The sequence below is a fragment of the Falco punctatus genome (assembly GCF_963210335.1).
Source record: "Falco punctatus genome assembly, chromosome: 6".
Classification (NCBI taxonomy): domain Eukaryota; kingdom Metazoa; phylum Chordata; class Aves; order Falconiformes; family Falconidae; genus Falco; species Falco punctatus.
This window is the reverse complement of record NC_137585.1, coordinates 47,809,550-47,828,877: the sequence shown is the minus strand read 5'-3', so window position 1 is coordinate 47,828,877 and position 19,328 is coordinate 47,809,550. Positions and strand designations below refer to the sequence as shown.

The following is a 19,328-nucleotide window of genomic DNA, read 5'->3' as shown; positions in this document are numbered from 1 at the left end:
TCTCCCCATGGCCATGGCAGGAAACTCACGCCATCACCACAGTGAATGATCTATACATTGTTAAGGCAGGAAGGTAACACCACTGCCACCGTAGTTTTATCTACTGACTGACGCCACGGAGCAACGGGGGAGGCTGATCCTGCAAAACTTAACCAAACCCCTGTGCACGTGCCCAGACCTGGGGGGAGGGGGGTCAAGGTGCCTGGAGGCCCCTGAGGAACGTTGGGCACGTACACCGTTGTTGGGTGGGGGGTGTGGTTGAGCAGAACAGCTTGTAACAACTCTGTAAAAAACGGAGCCAACTAACATGGGACAGAACGTTTCCCCACCGGACTTGGAAACGAATCGGACTGTTGGGACACCGCAGCTCCGGGGTGGGGGTAGCTGTCGCTCTGATCCCTCCCCTTTCTTGCCTTCCTTTCTCTCCTTATCTCTCGCTCTCTCTCCTTTGCACTCGCAGATTTATTGTTGGGCAAATAAAGTTCCTTGGCTTTTGACACACAGACACACACACACTCTCACACACGCTCTCTCGCTCTCTTTATTTATTCGGTTTCGTTGTTTTCGGAGCAGGGCGGGAGGGGCGTGACCCGGCGCCTGCCTCCAGCCGCGTGCGCCAGTCCCGGCGTGCGGTCGCGTGCGGGCGCGGCGGGCGGCAGGAAGCCCCGCCCGAGGCACGCGCGGACTCAGCGCCGCCCCCCGGACCCGCTCTTCCGCCGGCGCAGATTCGCCACCGCTCCTGCCGGGCCGCTGGGTCACACCTTTCGTGTCCCCCCCTTCCCCCCCACCCCCGCCCGGTATGCCCGCGCCGGGGGCCCGCGCGCAGCCCTGCCCCTGCTCGCTGAGGGCGGGCGGGCGCCTCTCGGCTCCGTGTCGAAACGGCGAGGCCGCGGGGGGGGCGGGGGCGGCGCCTCGTTTACTCGCCGCGGCGTTCGACGTGGAGCCTGCGGGCGGCGGTGGCAGGGCCGGCGGAGCGGAGCGGGACGGGGCGCCCGCGGCGCGGCGTAGCGGCTCGGCATGGGTGAGGAGCGGGCGGCGGCGCCGGCGGCCTCAGCGCGCGGCGCCGGGCCCGGGGCGCGGCGGGGAGAGGCGGGGCCGCGGCTGGCGCGAGGCGGCGGGCCCCGGCGCGCGGGCGCGGCGGCCCGTGGAGCGGCGCGAGGGGCCCCCCGCCCCCGGCGGCCTGTGGAGACGGGGCCGGAGTGGCCCGCGGGGGAGGGCGGAGCGGGAGTGGGAGCTGCGCAGCCGACCGGGTGGGTGGCGAACGCGGCGGGGCGAGGGGAGGGGGCGCCTGCGGGCCGCGACCTCTGCCCGGCAGCGCCGGCGGGAGCGGTCGCTGCCCGCTGCCCCCTCCCGGGCTCGCAGCGCGGGGTGGGCCCGCTCCCTGGGGCGCTCGGGGCGGTGTTTCGGCCGCTCGGTGCTGCCGGGAGTTGCCGTCGGTCGGAGCGCAGCGCTTCCGTGCTCCGAAGGCGCGGCTGTGTTGGTTCAGCCCGTAACGGCTTGCTGGCAAGGAATTAATTGGAAAGGGAGCTGTGAAGAACAGCAAGTAAAGTAGGTGGAACGGCAGGAGGCCCCGGGTGTGGGGGCTGGGCGGTGGACAGGCACCGGTTCTGTTACAGGTGTATTGGGGCAGCGTTTTGGTGTGCGGGAAAAGCCGGTTGCAGTGTAAGGAGGGCGCGGGAGGTGTCTGGCGGCGAGCAGGTTACCAAGAGGAGAGCTGTTAGCGCCTAGGCCTCCGTGGGTCGCCCGGTAGCCTTTTACTTGGGCTGTATCTATTGGAACACCTGCAGCTCGGTTCTGCGCGGGCACTGTGCCTGTCGCACGGGCAGCAGCGCCCCGAGCAGCACCACGCACACCCGCCCGCAGAGGGGCCCGCACACCTGCCCTTGGTCTCCAGGCCCACAGCCTGTTACCGGTGTGAACTCCTTCTGAGGTATAAGCATGCAGCTCGTTGCTCCCTACTTCCCCTGGAAAGGCAAACGCTGGGAATAATTTTTATCAAAACCTTCTTCTGTAAGACTTTGGTTGCAAATCTTTCATTCGCCTCTTCTGCGATGTAGGTATCACATGTGATTTTAGCTTCTTTGGTGTTTCATTACCTTTTACAGGGTTTAGGTGGATTAAAAAAAATATTATTTAGTATTAGGTATATTTATAAAAATAATTGGAAAAATAACATTTTACTGGCTTACAACATTAGTATTCTTTCTGCACTTAAACATCTAATAAGTGGAAATCAGATACTAGTCTGGCCACAAGTAGTCTTCCATGCATTTAAAGAATAAATGAGATGTTTGGGCAAGCCAGTTTTGGGAAGAAAAAAAAAAGGGGGGAAAGAGGCATTTAAAATCAGCTCCTAGATTTCTCTGTAGCATTCGTGTACTTAATCTAGTGCAGTTTCATAGTTTGTAATGGACTGTGATTTAACATGTACCTACTGATTCATACAAGAAAAGAAGTGGATGGTCCTTTAGGGAAACGGTAAACATCAGAAGGAGTTCTTTCCTGTGATTGTATAGTCTCTTGTATTGAAAATATAAGTGTTCTATACAGACAGAAAGTAGTTGGCTCAAGTTCTGGCATATGAGAGAAAAGGGGGAAAAATTCCTAACCACACAGAGGAAGCTTGGTGCTGCTGCAACATGATTTTGCTGGGTTGAGCTACCATAAAATAGCAGCATAAACAGCAGGAAAATAAATGTAGTTCAGCACACAGGTGTCTAGGTTACAACCTAGATTTCTCTGTTTTCACCGGAGAAAATATATTGTTGCCCAGTAAGAAATGTGATTGATCTGTCTGCCTTTCCGTATCTTCCATATTGTTAGCTGAAATCAAAACATCTTTTGTGTTCTGGTTTTTGTAGGGGGCTTTTTCTCCACCATCTTTTCCAGTTTGTTTGGAACCAGAGAGATGAGGATTCTCATCCTGGGACTGGATGGAGCAGGAAAAACAACAATTCTCTACAGGTTACAAGTTGGAGAAGTTGTTACCACCATTCCGAGTAAGTGATCAGTCCCTTAGTGAAAATAGCCAGTTTGCCTGTAGCTTTAATCCATAAGCTATCAGCTGAACTCGCTGTGTGCTTCCTTCGTAAACAAAAGGACCTTACTTTGTAGGAGCCTTGCACTGTTGTATTTAAGAACTTTCTTGCATAGAAGTATTACAGCATGCTATAGAAGTACTGCCTAAAGGAGTATTTTACGTTGCCCTGCTGAATGCAAAAAGTATTTGACCTTAAGATTTCTACCATGATTTGGCAGGCTTTTCTTGATAGGTAAACGTTCAGTAGATGGTCACTGTTGACTGTGTAAGCTGTTTGTCTCTAAATATAGCTGTAATGCAAATTTTAGAGATCATTATTATGGTACATTGGGATGGTGTCAGTAAGTCGTACCTATTTTTCTTTTTTTTGACAAGGGTCTTCAGTTTGTTATATAAACTTTTAACACAGAGAAGAAGAAGAAATCAGATTGTTTAACTTTATGTAGAAGGTATAACAAAACTTGGTGTGAGATCTCATGGAAGGAGATGATGCTTAAAAAAACATACCTGACTTCACCGGTTGTCTTGGCATTCATGCAGCCCTGCTCACTTATTACAAACACCGAAGTGTGTGTGTGCTGAAGTGGTCTGGCCACGATCACTCTGTGTAACGTCAAGAACAAGGGATGCTTGGCTTTTTGAGTCCCTGTCATGTCTCTTGGGTTCCTCCTGAATGGCCGTAATGAATTGACTTTGGTCAGGTCTTTTTTTGCCCTTTAGAAGCCAGCAGTTTACTATGCCATAATCTTTTAGCCCTAGGGCTTTGCTTATTTCAGCTGCCATAAATTTTAGGCAGTCTGTGTCCATCATTCACTTCCCTGTGTTGTGTTTCTCTGGGCTGGCAGGAAAAGGAATGACATGCAGTATGTTGTAACCTTATTGCCATTTTCCAGATATCACAGTGTCAGGTAGGTCTGCTGCTGAGAAGCTGGTTCTGCTGTGGTCTTATGAGAACACAGTTCTGGTGCTGACACAAAGGACACATTCCTTGGTATTTTATTGCTGTCAGTTGTGTGCTTGGTTATCAAAAGAGGCCATTCTTTTAGCGCTTGCTCTGTTGTGGTGATTTCAGGCACCCTTCCATCCATTTTTAACAACCTTGGCTTTTGTTACAAATCTCGACAATGTGTTTACAATTTGCTTTTGTTATTCAAAGAAAAAAATTATGTTATTTTGAGCCATAAATGTTGGGATGACTTTGCAAAGGGCATGAACTTCATAATGTAACTACTGATAATTTTCAGGCCTGAAAATTTTAAACTGAAGTGCTGTAATGTTATTCAGAAAAATAAACAATTCCACTGTTGGTGATTTTTCTTTAACTTTGTTTCAGCCATTGGCTTCAACGTGGAGACAGTGACGTACAAGAATCTGAAATTTCAAGTTTGGGACTTGGGAGGACAGACAAGCATAAGGTAGTAGATCTCTTAAAATCAAAAGATATAATTAAATTTCTCGAAAAAGTACTGCGTTCTTGGAGTTCTTCTAGCTGGCACTTCTGAAAATGGATTAAGTTTTAAAACCAGCCCATTGGCATGAGAGCACTTTCATCTGTTGCACTTCGTTCTGTTCAGAATTCAGTTAGTAAAACCTGTTTTGGACTACAGATTGGAAAGAAAGAAGTGAACGTTTTCATTTGTACACGGTTTTACTTTGAAAAACAAATCTACTTAGTAGTAGGTAATTGTGTAGCATTCTGAGAACGAGGGAAGTGAGTGATGTAAACCCCAAAATACATTTAAATATTCTTAAGAATGCAAAGCTAGGAAGTGAGTGATGTAAACCCCAACATACATTTAAATATTCTTAAGAATGCAAAGCTAGGAAGTAGCATTTAGTTGCAGATGATAATTTTTCAGCAAGCGTTACAAGTTTTGCAGTCATTCATTATATGCGTAATTGTAGTGATCTCTTCAGTACTCCCGTATGATCTTTTTGTGATTCCTTTTTGAATGCTTGGTAGTAAAGTCCAGTGTAGTTAGTAAGGTGCAGGTTCCTTCCCTTTTTAGTTTCAGTTAGGTAATTCTGAAAATGGTGGTTTCAGCCTTGTTTGTTACTTGCCTGTATAAATTAGTCATTTAAGATTTCTCATATATGCCATAATGATTACCTATGGCAAAAGCTTGTGTGTTTAAACTTCCTTTCTGCCCTGTGCCACAGTTATGGACCTGATGTCCTGCAGGCTGATTCCCAAATAAGTCTGTCCCCAGGACTTGTGTCCTTCCCCTGTTTTAAGGCTGCTACACTCCCCACCCCGGCATCTGGCTGAAAAGGACTGCTTAAAAGTGCAAATTGCATGACTGGAACTTACCTTTCTTCTACAGGCCATACTGGCGGTGTTACTATTCAAATACAGATGCAGTCATTTATGTAGTGGACAGCTGTGATCGGGACAGAATTGGCACTTCAAAATCAGAGCTTGTTGCTATGTTGGAGGTAAGAAAACGATGACAATTGTATCAAAAGCTGAGAAATCAAAGCCTTTGTGGAGTGAATATGAAATTTGATTTAGTGAACCAAATGAAGCTCAGCTTTACTTGTGAAACTTCAGAATGAGCCCGTGCAGCACTTCTGACTGAAAAGCACAAAGTACGCTGCAGATATTTCATAGTTTCATGCAGCACTGTCTGGGCAGTAAGTTACAGGTAGCCTTTTGGTCATATGGAAATGTATCTGTCTGCAAGGGCAGCTGCTCAGTACTTCAGTGGTGGCAAAATCAGGCCCTGAAGCATTAACAGTAATTAGTATGATCTTCAGTTTCAAAACATAGTAGGATATATAGAACAAGGTAAGATGATGAGCAAAACTTTGTATTTCCTCCCACATTCCTGCAAACTTTTTGATACACCTTATTAAATCCAACCACCAGCTTGTTTCATAATGTAACAGACATAACTACCATGTTTTGAATTGCACCTAAGTGGTATCATGCTGGAGTTGAAAGTGCGTACCATTTTTTCACTGAAGAATTTCCTAAAGAACAAAACTGGCAAACTGAAAATTATTTGAGAGCTGCTGGAACTTCTTTTCATTCTATGGGTTTTCTCTGCTTAAATAAATTCAGTAAAAGTCTCTGCAACATCTTGCATGATTTCCCTATTTTTAGGAAGAAGAGCTGAAGAAAGCCATTTTGGTGGTGTTTGCAAATAAGCAGGACATGGAACAGGCCATGACTCCCACAGAAATGGCAAATGCACTTGGCTTACCAGCTTTGAAGGACCGAAAATGGCAGATATTCAAAACTTCTGCAACTAAAGGCACAGGGCTTGATGAAGCAATGGAGTGGTGAGTGAACAGTCTAATTTATACTAGCTTCATTAGAAAAATGTCTTTTACTCTTGGGTTTGTTTTATTTTTTAAGACTGGATCTGTGCAAGACTGACATAAGACAAGAGTCTACGTTAGAAGAAAGAGTAGCTTTTTCTTGGAAATATTTCAACATAATTGAAATGACTTTTTAGTAAACTGATTTAACCTTTTTTCCTAGGTTGGTGGAGGCCTTGAAGAGCAGGCAGTGATACAAAGCTGACCATTGCAAAGAAGTTTCAGCTATATCCACATACTTCTTTTGGCGGTAAAGTACTTTCAGGCCACAAATACTTGTAAATAGGACAGACTCCTGTAATGTGGATGCCTCTCTTGAACTGTAAAACTGAACCAAGCGAATGCCTATGTACATCATGATATTCCATTTCTTTATTTCTGTGGAAGTCTTACTGCCTGGCAGAGTTTGTTTTGTCTTCCCCTGCCCTTGGTTTTAAGTGTGAGTGGCTACTATATTGGTGTAATTAAAACACTAATAAAATCCGGAACTGTCAGCTGTACTCATAAGTGTGATGCTTGTTTCTGTAAGCAAGTTCAACTGCTGCCAGTTCTAACAGCCAGAAAACTGAGCATTTAAAGAGGTTTTCTTAAGCTGAGGTTGTTATGCTTCAGATCCTTCAGTGTAGATGTGCTTTTACAATGCAGTACAGCAATGGAGATAACAAGCGCACCTCTAGCTGTTAGCATAGCATTGGTTTTCTGAAAGGAAAAAAAGCCTTCAATACAATACTTTAATTTGAATGTAACTTCCACCTTCATGAGCTGTTACTCCTCTTCTTTCAGCTTAGCCAGAACTGCCAGCAAGTTATTCAGTACAGCTGCAGAAACTGAAATAGTCAAAGCTGGGAGGCAGACTGTTTTGTCTTCAGGAGCTAGGATGTTCACAGGCACAAATGCAGTCATCACATAACCCATCTTTTAAAAATGAACTAAAATTTAATATAAAAGATCATGGTGGTTGTCTATTCAACTCTATGTGCTCTGGTAAATAATATACAGGTTTGAAAAAACTGAAGAGCTTTTATTTATTTAAGGTCCCAGATGAAAACCAGGACATGGAAAAATACTAATAAATACAATTATGTAATTTTTTTAAAAAAGTAAATTTTAGCTTTTTATAAACTAATCCTCCCAGAAGGAAAAACCTCTTCATTCCACTATTGCTAAATCTTTCAGTGCATGACTTCGAGGTCTCTTGGCCTTATAGGTAGGGCGCAGGAATTCTATTTTTCTCTTCCTGGTTTCTGCTTTATTCCCGTGTCTCTTCAGCTTCCTCCTTGCAGCGATATCGGGGTTTGCAACAGTCTAGTGAAAAACAAGATGTTTGTTAGTTGTAACTAAACAAATTGTTCCTGTAAACATCAGCTACTTCCTTAGAAACTGGTGGCTGGTAAGTCAACACACATGCTTTCTTAGGCTCCTCAAAACTGAGGCTGCTCTGCCCAGGTTTACCGGTGCTCTTCAGGCTGATCTTGAACAGTTTCTTGGGAAGTTTTAGAAATGAAACACTGAAACTGCCTCAATGCAGGATGAAGTTCTTTCTCCAACTCACCTTCCTGGTCAGCTCTCAAGCCTTCAGAAAAACCCCTTTTTTCCAGAAGAGAAGGCAGAAGCTTACCTGCAAGGCCCTCTGCTTTTTCCTCATCGCTCTTTTCTGATTGGCCTGTTTCTGCACAGAAGAGAAGGCAAGCGAAAAATCCTCCAGTCCAACTAACTTCTTGAGCAGTTCTATGATTTCTTGGGCAAGGTTCTTCAGTGTTGGATCTAATAAAACAGAATTCATTTGCTTTGTCTTTTCAGCATATGGAATGATAGCTAATGGCCTAGTAAGGATTCCTCTGCCTTTACTAAAGGACAACTGTACTGATTCATCTTGCCCAATATCTGTAGAGACCACAGCAGAGGTGCTTGTGGAAGCTGCTGGTTCTTTACCAGCTTTCCCAGAGGACAAGTGGTGTTTCACACAGGCAAACAAAAAACAATGCTTCTGAGAAGGATTAATTTTTTTTCAGAGGGATAAGGGTATGCCAGGTGTTATTAAAAGCGGCTTGCTGTATATAGATAGCCACCTGGGCCCTTTTGGAATAGGCTTTGTTAGAAACAGATGATTCCAGCCTTGTTGGTCAACATCTTTGTCTAGTACACACAGTAAGGGCTATCTTAATGGTTTCAATCACTAGTTAGTTACTACAATCACTAGGGGGGGAAAAAAAAGATACTGGGAGGAAGGCTATAAAGAGGTGCTAAGGGAAAACTCTGGGGAAATGTCTTCCAACAGATCCTACTTCCAAGCGCTTGTACAGCCACCAGAGAGAACCTTATGCAAGCTGCTTGCCTCCATATCCTTCAGTTACAAGTTCCCAAGGTCTACATCCCCTATCATACGAAAAAACATCTCTGCAGTTTTCCTGAAAAAGTCATTTGAAGGCTCATGGTTCTTGTGCTGGCAGAGAAAGCAAAAAGTTGATCTCTATCCACTCCCAATACTGCCACTCTTTACCGTATCTTTTCCAAGTCTCTTGAATTGCTTAGCTAAAAAATAAATGGTAGCTAAGGCAGCTGTTCCTTACCTAGAACACTGCTACTATCCTCCAAGGTTTTTAACTTTTTTTTTCAGTTCTTTTCTATCCTTTCTGAGATGTGAGGATGCAGTGTGCTGCACACTGAATTTTCATGGCATATATAAACCACAGATTTAGAATAATACTTTGGTTTGCTTTCTGTTCTTCTCCCGACACTGGATTCTGCTTGACTTGGTTCATGAAAATGTGTTAACTAAACACCACTGTCTTCCTCTTAAGCCGAGATACTTGTGTTAAATGGGAAGTTGGTTTGTCTTTCATCCACCAGGTATGGTTTCTTTAAATCTTTTAAACAAACATAGATCTCCAGGGAGAAACAACTCTTCCTGCTCAGGTAGTATCTAGCAGGACAGAGTGACCTGGACTCATTCAGGAGGAAGGGAGAAGTTCTGTACACAGTTCACAGGTATACACCTGCCTGCACACAGCTCCCTTTCCCCTACTTGCAAAGGTTACTCTTTCAGCCACTGCGCACACAGGCCGCACACTGAAGGTCGTTTTCTCCATTTCAGAAGGATGAGTTTGGGGAAAATGTCAAGCAACCACCAGCAAACCGGCAATTCCAACTTGTACAGTCCCTTGCCCTACAGTAATAACAAGCAGCCATAAAACACACCTTATTTTACATTGGAACCGAAACACTTTTAACCAGAAGGCATGGATCTTCGTGCCCCTAAGCCTTAGAGCAGATTTAACATGGCAATTCAAAACCAATGACACTTAGCAGCAGTCTCGTTCTGCCTGCCTTAAGACCTACGCTCTGTTCCTGTCTGAAACGGGTCTTGCCACCATGAGTCTGCCCTTGAGTGCTACACTCATTCCACTACATCACATGGTGAAGCTTTACCCGCTTGCATGCAGGAGCCTGCCTGACTTGATGCCAGTCTTGTCAACACTTAATTTTCCAGCTGTCGTATACTCCCTTTCCTGTTATTTCAGTTAGACTGCAAGTAGGTGAAACTCACCGATTATGGCGTCTATGCCTCAACAGACAAAAGGAATGACACAGCTCCGACATACTTTCCTGTTTGCGAGGGAAATCACTTACCTTGCTCCGCATAGGTGCTGTTCAGCTCCCTGTACAGAGGGGTGAGGATTGTTGGGAGGTAGGGCTTGATCCTGTCTTTCCCCAGATCCACCGCGATTGCTCCCAGGAACTTAAAGATGCAGCTTCTCTGAAAGTGAGCACATGGGACATGAGGTAAGGAATGCTGGAAGAACACTGCCTAACTGAACTGCTACAGGAGCGCTGTGCATCACTGTTCAACACACAAGGTGGCGTTTCGGACACTTGGAGTCAGACAAGTGCTGCTATTACAAGGTCTTACGGCAGGCAGCCTCTCTAACTGACCCACGAGGAAGCGCAGTGCTTTTCCTGACACTCTCCCACCCCCTAGCAAGTAACCTCACACCGCCATTCTCCTGCCTGCATGAACCTAGCACTCTTGGGCTTTCAAAGGCAGTGCTCTGCCCCCTTCAACTCAGTGCCTTTGGGTTTACTCACTTTTCCACCACCCCACAAGAAGGCTAGAAGCATCAGCAAGGAGAAACAGACTAGCACAAGCCTCTCCTGAGAATCCTGAACTGAAACGCATGTTGTTTCTTTGGCACCTACTAATCCTCGCTTTAACACCAGCTCTCAGCACTCTCTGCAGCTGGAAGCAAAAGGCCACAGCAGCACGCCTGTGGAAGTGCCTACTGCATCAAAAGCGGTTTGTCTAACACTGTTCTTACTTTTAAAGGGACCTTAGGAGAATACGCGGCTTCTCGCTTTGCCATGAGAGAGAGCTTCTTCATTAACCACAGCAATGTGGCTGGCTGGCCTTTCTCTTCCGTCTCCTCTCTTTCTCCCTCTCCTTGAGCAGAAGTGTCTTTCTCTTCCTCATCTTCTGAGGCCTCCCGCTCTTCCACCTCGCAGCCAAGTTCTCTTTCAGCCTCTTTACCTTCTTCTGAGGCAGGGGCTAGCAAGTAAACAACTTTGGCCACAAAAAGCAAATTCTTTATAACCTGAAATGTGAAAAGAGAGTAGTTGGTCACTGTGGGTATCCTCATTTGTCTGCACCAGGGCATGTAAGAGCCAAGGCTAGATCTCAAAAATGAACCTGCCAACCCAGGAAGCTGTAATGGCCTCACCCACTGCCATGTGAGCCATGTGACAGAGCATGTTGCTCTTAACAGGAAGGCCCACCTCAATATCCTGCAGTTTGGGAGCCTTTCCCCATAAGCTACTGCGCCTTTGGGGCTCCAGCACGTCCCGAGGCAGGGCTGCTCCTTTTGTCTTCGCCTCTGGCTCTCCACAAGGAAACCTCTGAGCAGGTTCACAGTAGAATCAGACCTTCAAGCTACAGCATAAAGCTGGACTAAGCAAGCAGTCAGGGTTCCAGTGCAGCTACAGGGAACCAGTGATCTGGATCCCTGCTCCAGGATGTGGTTACCCAACCTGCTCCAGCCTGGGCTGCAGAGCCAGACTCTCCCTGACAGAAGGGACCCCAGTTCTGCCCTGCATGGTGCTTCCCCTTTCTGTCCCTGCCACCCCTCATCAATTCCAGCAGGCTGACACCACAAGGGGGACTTTTCCGGCCCCTCGGAGACATGCATCTGAGCAGATGCCCTCAGCACAGAGCAGCTGGCCCCGCACGGTGGATTTGCCCTGAACCACCACCCGGCAGCAGTGCTGCTGTCCCAACTAGGACGTAACACTCCCTCATGGGCCAGGGCCAGCTCTGTGCCCTCCTGCAGTGCCAGACCTGCTCCTGCTCTTACCTGCTCTCCCAGAGACAGGTCCAGGAACTTGGACTGCAGCTGATGGCAGAATGCAAATGCAAGTTCCTTCATCTGGCAAGAGGAAAAAGAAGGAAATTACTCCATGAAAGGGAGCCAGCAGCAGAAATTCAAAGCAATGTTTTGCATTCCTCAAAGGCCAGTTCCCAGCAGAGGCCAAGGATTCAGCTCAACACAAATTCTGCCTGCATCTTGCAGCCTAGAAGGGGAATCTTTGTGCTGCTGAGAATAAGACCCCAGAGAAGCCCCCTCCCAGCATTAGAGACACCTCCTCATATGCTTTAAGCGATGAGGATTAGGCAGCCGACAAGCAACTAAAGAGAAATGTGCATACCAAACTGCAACACTACTTTTATGTCTCAGCCAGGGAATGGGTATGGACAGCGGGGCAGGAGTAATAACAGACATCGTTACCTTTTTGTCCAGTTCAGCAGTCAAGAAGACTGTGGATGCAGATAGCTCTGCTGACATCTTTTTCCTCTTGCCTGCCTTTCTTTCCCTCCACTTGTTGACAAGATCTTCTGGTTTGTAAGATGCAAACAACAAGCCAAAGATCTCAGTAGCTGTCAGCCAGACCCAGCTGTGAGGATACCACAGGTGAGACTGGACATGACCTGGGGGAAAGAAAACCTCTTTCAGCATAGGAACTGGCCCAGTGAGAGCAGAAAAAGAACCGGGTCCCTCCAGAATTACTACAGCACATGCTACAATAAAAACACAAAGAAAATGAACAGTGCTTATGTGCTTAGAACGTAATCAGACTTCCTAGCAACTCTATCCAGCCAAACCAGAGCGTGACAAAAAGCTACAGGTCACCCTAATGTCCCCCCAGTGACCAGGCACTCTTGAATGCACCCACAGCACTTACAAACATCCGAAGATGGGGCCTTTGCTAGAAAGTGTTGGCAACTGGGCAGAAAAAGTGGGCACGGCACAAAGACACTTGCTCTGATCCTGGCTGACAAGTCATGTTTCTGCAGCAACTATGGTCTCCTCAGGGACTCGGTGCCACAGCTTATCTGCCCATGATGTCTGGGGACTGGCTGCTGTGAGACTCTGGTGAGCTGGCCCTGCTGCAGATGGTCACATTGAAGCACTGGACAGAGGCTGAGGATGCTTCAGAGAAGAGATGGAATTGCCCTCTTGTCCCGCCTCTGTCCAAGCTGCACATCACCAAGCAATGCTGGATATACTGAGATAAGGTTATCTCCTGTCTCACTAAAGGCACCTGGCAGGCTGAACTCTATAAAGACTAACCTTCTGATAGCAGCAAATGAAGCAATTAAAACCAAGGCAATAAAATGCCAATAAGCCAGCCTGATATTGTGCAATCTCACTCAGAGAAATTGCTTGAGTCAGATAACCTCCGGGCTTTAACAGCCTGGCAGACACACAGTATTAACAGCAGTATTACCATGTGTCATCACTTGCTGGCTGGTACGCATGGTCTCATAAAGAAAACCTCCTTCCCAAGAGAACTAACATTTTCATCCAAGAGGATGTAATTATGGGCAAACAAGCAATAGTTTGCAACTGTTTGCTCTTGGGATAATAGAAAATACTTCCCAGAAACTGAGACAGAGAGCATCTTGTTTTCATCAACCAGGTAACCTTTTCCATTAACATCATCTTTCACTGCCCAGTAACTGCCACGTACTAGCATTCTGCAGCATGCAAACCTTGTACAACAAAGTTCAGTTGTTTATATTAGGATGTGAAAAACCACATGGCACACAAAGAATCTTCCTTGTAACACAGCTGTCGTAATTCTCGATGCTTACCCCAGATACTGCTCACAGCGTCGCGGTTCTTGGTTAACTGAATCAAGTTGCACTCTGTGATGAGCTTTGTTACCAGCACAAGAAAGCTGAACAGCAGCCTATCTGCAGCCTTCTCTTCCTCCTCTTCCGTTATCTAATAAAACCAGCAAGTCAACAAAGATGCTTATGAAAGCCTGAAGACAGTGCTTATTTGCCCTACTAGATGAATTTCAGATCAGCCCTGCAAAGAAACAGAAGACTGACGTGTACCCAATTCCCAAAATAAGGAGAAGAGGAGCAGCTTCACTAAGGCATTTCCTCTGGAGACTGAACCTCTGCAGCAGACTGTCCCTAGAATCACTCTTGTTTTTTATGCGAACATTACTATAACAAACTGTTAGGTTTCTAAATGCAAGCAACTACTCACAGTGTATACCATTTATGTCTGTACACGTATTTGTACACATTTGCTTCTCATTATTAGAGCCAAGCTGAGCAGAGATTTGCCTGTGTCACCTTGGAAGCCCCACGCTGTTATGACAACACTGTTTCAGTGAATCACCTTCAGGTCCTCACCCTGCCTGCAATCACCAGCTGGCTTGATATAACTACTCAGTGCTTTACCTACATGTCACAGCACAGGGGGCGATTACACTGAATTTCTCCTCACTGCAGGTGTTTTATTTTCATCTCTTGCCAATTTACATACTCTGAGGTTCTTCTCTCTTGTTCAGCATGTTGCCCTTGCACATCAGTAATGTATGTGGCCACCCCCCAGGGGCACTGACTGGGATCCCTTTGGGATTATCACATGGCAAGCAGAATCTGAGGCAGCCTTGTTATTCTGCGTTAATGATGTGCACTAAAAAGATTTTTTTCTTAAAGCAAAACCACACTAGGACGTACAGGAAGGGAACTCCTTTGAAAGCTAAAGCTGTAGATAACACTGAACAAAGCAGACAGTCACAAGCGGTGCACTCTTGACCTTCCACGCCTACAGAAATTTCTGCAGCCAGCAGACACGTTTTCCAGTTAAGTGGATATTGTCTGTGATTGTCAGTTTTTTTCCAACTAAAGATGCTAACCCATCCCAGTGCTACCTGTGCACCCTGCCATTCTTTCTGATGGTGGTTTTTATAACCCCACTTTAAACAGAAACCAGAAGTTCCTTCTCTCCGGCCGTACCACAGGAAAGACCAGAAGCAGGGAAAGCTACCTCAGCGTACATACTGCTACATGCTGTCAACCCCCCAAGTCTGACTGGTAAAAAGCAGAAGTCTGAGACTTGAGGGCTGTCTTAAGGATCCCTTCCACCCACAGAGATCTTGATAGAGGCTGGGGCAAGGAGCAGTATCTCTGCTGGTTACACAGTATGGCTGCAGGCTTAGACCTAGTGGCTTTGCAAAGTTCTTTTGCCCCTTGTGCTGTGACACATGACATCAAATTTGGGCTTACAGATAAAAAATATGGTTCTAGGTCAGTAAAGGTCCTATTCAGAACGAATGTATGTGTTTTGTGGTTTTCCTCAGTCCCAAACAGCAGAGCCAACCGTTAAATCTCTCCTACAATTCCTTACTTTTTTCATTTTCTTCATTCTCTTTTTCCGAGCCTCTCTTTTCCAAGGGAAAAATTACTTACATCTTCAAATTTAATTGGGTTGATTTCTTTTTCAATCAAGGTGAGAACAGCTTCAAGCCGCCGTTCAAACATCACTCCGTCTACTTCAACGAACAAACCGCATGCCTGGGCAGCCAACCTCCTGTGGGAGCTCTGCCAACAGAAAGAATAACACCCCTTGTTACTTCTTGATAATCAAATCCTGCAACTGCCACGTGCAGGAGCTTGGAGCCACCCTGACTTTTGCCTATAGCAACAGCATCTGAAGAGAAGACGGTTTTCAGAGTACTACTGAGAAAGGAGATGCTGCCAGTTAGGGACAAAAGCACCTGGCAGCACAAGTTACCCTTGGGAACACACCCTAAACTGAATGCTGAGAAGCCTTTTCCATCCCAGTTTCCACAGCTGCAAAGCTCTGGGGGCTACTTTGTACTCTGATTTTTTTTACAACACAACAGATGGCTCACAGCTATAAACCAGAACTGAGCACAATAGAGACGAAAAGGACGAAGTGTTGAAGAACACTTACTCCACTAGGGTAGAGGGACAGAACATGACTCCAGTGTGAGAGTAACGAAACACCCAGGCACCCAGATCAAAATGGAGATCTGCAAGACTAGGTTTGCCACCTTCCAGCTGCTGGCAACAGAATGAGGCAAGTCTGAGCTAAGGATAGCACAAAAAGCCAGTTACTGGGATCAGAAGTGCTTTAAGGAATTTGCTCAATACTTTAACCTGCGCGAAGACTACACTTGGTGAAATACCTGACCTAAAAGAGGAACTGTTAGAAAGCAGCACAATGCAGCTGGGAAGTCTGTAGGCTGACTGACCTACAGCATCAGCAGTTCCCTACGTTTGTGCAGCTTTATGAAGCTATACCATTTCTTGCTCTTCTCATTACCAAGAGCTGTGGCACTAGGTACAGCTTTAAATTCCTTTTATTCTAAGCTTACACTTGCCCATACTCCTTTCATAAAATTACTAAGTCAGGTCCAGCTGAAGCCACCAGTCCACCAAACCTGTTACTAGGAATCTCTCACTTGCCTTAATTGTACCCAGCCCCCAAGCAGAGTTCAGACCTGGTCAGCAAAAAGACCAAAGAATACCTTCTTGCTGTGAAACCATTCTGTGACAAGCGAAAACATCAGATCTTGTTTTTCATTGTTTATCTTACTGAGGAGAGATTTACACGTCAAAGCCGCCATCTTTTTGCATTTGGCAGAGTCATCATTTATCATCATCATACAAAGAGAGAGAAAAAACAGCCCGCAGTATTTGTGAAGGAGATCCTAGAAAGGAACAACAATTAGTCAGCTGCAGGTCCCCCAAATAACTTCTGGCATTTAAAGGGGAAAAGAAGGGCGTTTGTTACACTGCATGCAGGGACAATGTCAGCCCTGAGTGGGGTGCACATCAAGGTACGTCAACTGAAAGGATGGGGTGATCCAGTTGTTGGAACACACAGGGAATGCATGGCTGCCACAGCCCTGCTCTGACTCTGACTTGCTAACATGTCCCTGGGACAGCAACGCTGAGTGTCAGACCTTACAGGGTATTATCATGCCCAGCTCTCACTGAAACAGGCTTAAGCCCCTCAGCACTGCAGCAATCAGCCCAAAGGTCCCTCTCTCAAGATAGCAGCTCTTTGCTACTTAACAGAGAGGCCGCATCCAAGCTGAGATATTAAATCTAATCAGGCAGTGGTGAAGCACAGCTTACTGTGCAGAATTTCTCTTACTTCCTCCAAAATTCTTGCTTGATTGCACTTCTCTCAGTCTCCTGAATGCTCAGTCAAGCTCCAGCTGCAGAGCTTCAAGGCAGCATTCTGCATATGTTATCCTGCATAGATGCACTGTTATTCTTCAGCTTTCATTTTGATCCACCTCACTGAGAACCCCTCCCTCTTCAGTCAGGCCAAGAAAACAGATACAGTACATCACACACCAGTTCAGTCAACAATATCTCTCAGGAATGTTGAGAAACCCCTCCAGTGAGAAAACTCTAGACTTCGCTTTCTATTCATACCCTTTTTCCTAAACTGGTTTGTGTTTCTTCCTGGCATAAATCACCATCAAGTTTATCCAACTCCAGCTGACGGAGCTTTATTTTACTTGCAGACTGAGCACATTAGATAAAGAAGTACTGCAAATTTTCCAGCCTATCATTTCTCTTTTGGAGCAAAGCCACGTTCTTTAGAGAACATTCTGCTCATGATAAGAGAGAAGAGGAACTACCAAGTGCTTCCAAAATAAACTGCTCTGAAAAAGCTGTTACCGCAAGCCACAGTAACTATTTGATGCTTGGAACACCAAGGGGTGCTCATTACCTGTGGGAACATGTCCAGGAGGTACGCAATCATCTCCAGTGCAGATTCCCTTCCAGTTTCATACTCGTACCTGTGAGGAAATGATTAACGGTTAGGGCTGGCTTAACACTCTAGAAAGCTACTAACAATTTACAAGAATGGCCAATTCTAGAAGTACACACTGACAAAGGTCTTTCTATAACATCTACCAGACCTGGTCTGATACTCAGGAGCAGAGAAGCAGCAGGCCCATCAGCTCCAGCTCTCAGAGAATGGGCACAGGGCAACAAACAGGCAAAAAGGGTGCCAGTCAACTTGAGCCAGCATGGAGCTGGGAAACACAGGAAATTACTGTGACCTTGAGCAAGGGAGGGGTGCTGCTCAGAAGGAGGTTTCAGGCTCACTGCTCCTGCTGCATTGGTGCAGTTAGTAGCAACTGTGCCTGCAACTGCAGTGGCGACCACTGCCATGGGACAGCACTCACATAAATGCACCTTCCCTGATTCTTTCTGGATTTTCCAGTTCAGCTGTTTCACAACCAGTGGAGCTGGTTAAGCACTAAGTACACAACAGAGCCTCTGCTTAACAACAGGTAAGAACAACAAAACCCACTGTGAAACAGGGAGGAGAAAAAAGACTTGCTTTATCAAACAGCCCATCTATGAAAAAGGAAAGTGTTTCAGAGGTAGGAAAAATCATGACTTCAGCCACATGCTCTGCTCCTCATCAACAGCCCCTGGCACACAAGGTGGTCACCGAAGACATATTTAAGCAACAAAGCTCTGTTCTCCTAGCGATGTCAGGAATATCAACTCACTCCAGCTGTGCCAGCATGAAATCCAGATTGGGTTTCAGCTTGTCACCAAGGGGGTAGTCCAGAATATATTTTAAATAAATCTGGAAAATAAAAACGACAACACAGAAGGGAGTTACAAGAAACACTCAGGAAAGATTGGGAAGGTTAGCAGTTTATAGGAAGGTTATGAAGAAAATTTAGTGATGGAGCATCAAGTTTAAGGGGCCAACAACTGCTCACAAGCTCTGTGCCTGGAACAGGATCTGCAGGCATTTGACAACTGCCAGATCAGTCTTTACAGTATTACTGTGATTTGTGCAGGCTTCTGTTACAGAGAGATTCTGCATCCTCAAAATTCATCCTGTAACTATGGCAATGCACAGCTCCTGCTGCATCTGTATCCCAATGCTTGAAGAGAAGCAACCAATTCTGCCTTTTGGTTGCTTTTAGCTTGGAAAGAATGAGGAAGTAGTGGGAAGGAATCATGGATTTATGGCAAATTCTCTTCCGCTGGGATTCAGAAAAGGGCAAGGCTCTTCGTTACATGGGCCTAAGAGACTCCAAAGGAGGGACTATGTCACTGCTGATGAGCAACTCTCTGAAGGTTTGGCATGGCAAGCAGTCTGTGATTCTGCTATCACAAGAACTGAAGTCAGCCAGATAACAAGGGGAGCAAGGATTAGTAAGCACGGGACTTGGGGTTAGGGGTTCAGCAGGGCTAAGGCACATGTCTGTGAGCTGGGATGCCCACACTAAGCCCTCTAGCTCATTAGACACCTGTAAGTGAATTAAGACAAGAGATTTTCCATTCTACCAACCTGCCTGCACTGGACTCGCACCGGCTCACTCTGACCTGTGATGGCCAGCTGGGCAACCTTCTGCAGCACTTCATCAATTTCAGGGACAATCAGCTTCCTGGATAAAATGGCCTAAAAATGTTCAAAGCACAGCTGAAGTTATGTTATTTTGCTCACGCAGTGTGAGATGCAGTACCATAACCTGCGACTACACTGGTCTCAGGTGGTACATTAACACTGACTTTTTCAGATCTTCAAACGTAGCCAGAGCAACTTTAAAAACACAGGGGTGGTGGGAAAGGGGGTATGGGCAAAAAAGAGGTAGA

The 19,328-nt window shown here is 46.2% G+C and overlaps 2 protein-coding genes across 2 annotated transcripts in view; one reads left to right on the top strand and one right to left on the bottom strand.

Annotated features, from left to right (window-relative positions):
- The first annotated feature begins 780 nt into the window (after positions 1-780).
- ARL1 (ARF like GTPase 1) lies at positions 781-6,864 on the top strand. Its single transcript, XM_080394193.1, has 6 exons — positions 781-1,021; positions 2,862-2,999; positions 4,374-4,455; positions 5,365-5,476; positions 6,147-6,325; positions 6,528-6,864. Exons 1-6 carry the CDS (start codon positions 1,018-1,020, stop codon positions 6,556-6,558), a joined length of 546 nt encoding a protein of 181 aa, XP_080250319.1. The 5' UTR covers positions 781-1,017; the 3' UTR covers positions 6,559-6,864.
- Positions 6,865-7,280: 416 nt separating this feature from the next.
- UTP20 (UTP20 small subunit processome component) overlaps positions 7,281-19,328 on the bottom strand; it is a 65,030-nt gene continuing 52,982 nt past the window's right edge. The window contains exons 51-62 of the mRNA XM_080394176.1: positions 19,024-19,134; positions 18,227-18,306; positions 17,431-17,500; positions 16,211-16,393; positions 15,126-15,257; positions 13,509-13,641; positions 12,142-12,341; positions 11,710-11,781; positions 10,681-10,953; positions 9,995-10,121; positions 7,983-8,128; positions 7,281-7,669 (exon numbers count right to left, since the gene is read on the bottom strand). Of these exons, the coding sequence (XP_080250302.1) occupies positions 7,514-7,669; positions 7,983-8,128; positions 9,995-10,121; positions 10,681-10,953; positions 11,710-11,781; positions 12,142-12,341; positions 13,509-13,641; positions 15,126-15,257; positions 16,211-16,393; positions 17,431-17,500; positions 18,227-18,306; positions 19,024-19,134 (1,683 nt within the window). The 3' untranslated portion in view covers positions 7,281-7,513. The remainder of the gene's footprint in view (positions 7,670-7,982; positions 8,129-9,994; positions 10,122-10,680; positions 10,954-11,709; positions 11,782-12,141; positions 12,342-13,508; positions 13,642-15,125; positions 15,258-16,210; positions 16,394-17,430; positions 17,501-18,226; positions 18,307-19,023; positions 19,135-19,328) is intronic.

Bases quoted from the DNA above. Each gene is read 5' to 3' on its own strand.
- ARL1 (XM_080394193.1), top strand. The intron at 5,477-6,146 runs GTAAGAAAACGA...CCCTATTTTTAG, and splicing joins AGCTTGTTGCTATGTTGGAG to GAAGAAGAGCTGAAGAAAGC. The intron at 6,326-6,527 runs GTGAGTGAACAG...CTTTTTTCCTAG, and splicing joins CTTGATGAAGCAATGGAGTG to GTTGGTGGAGGCCTTGAAGA.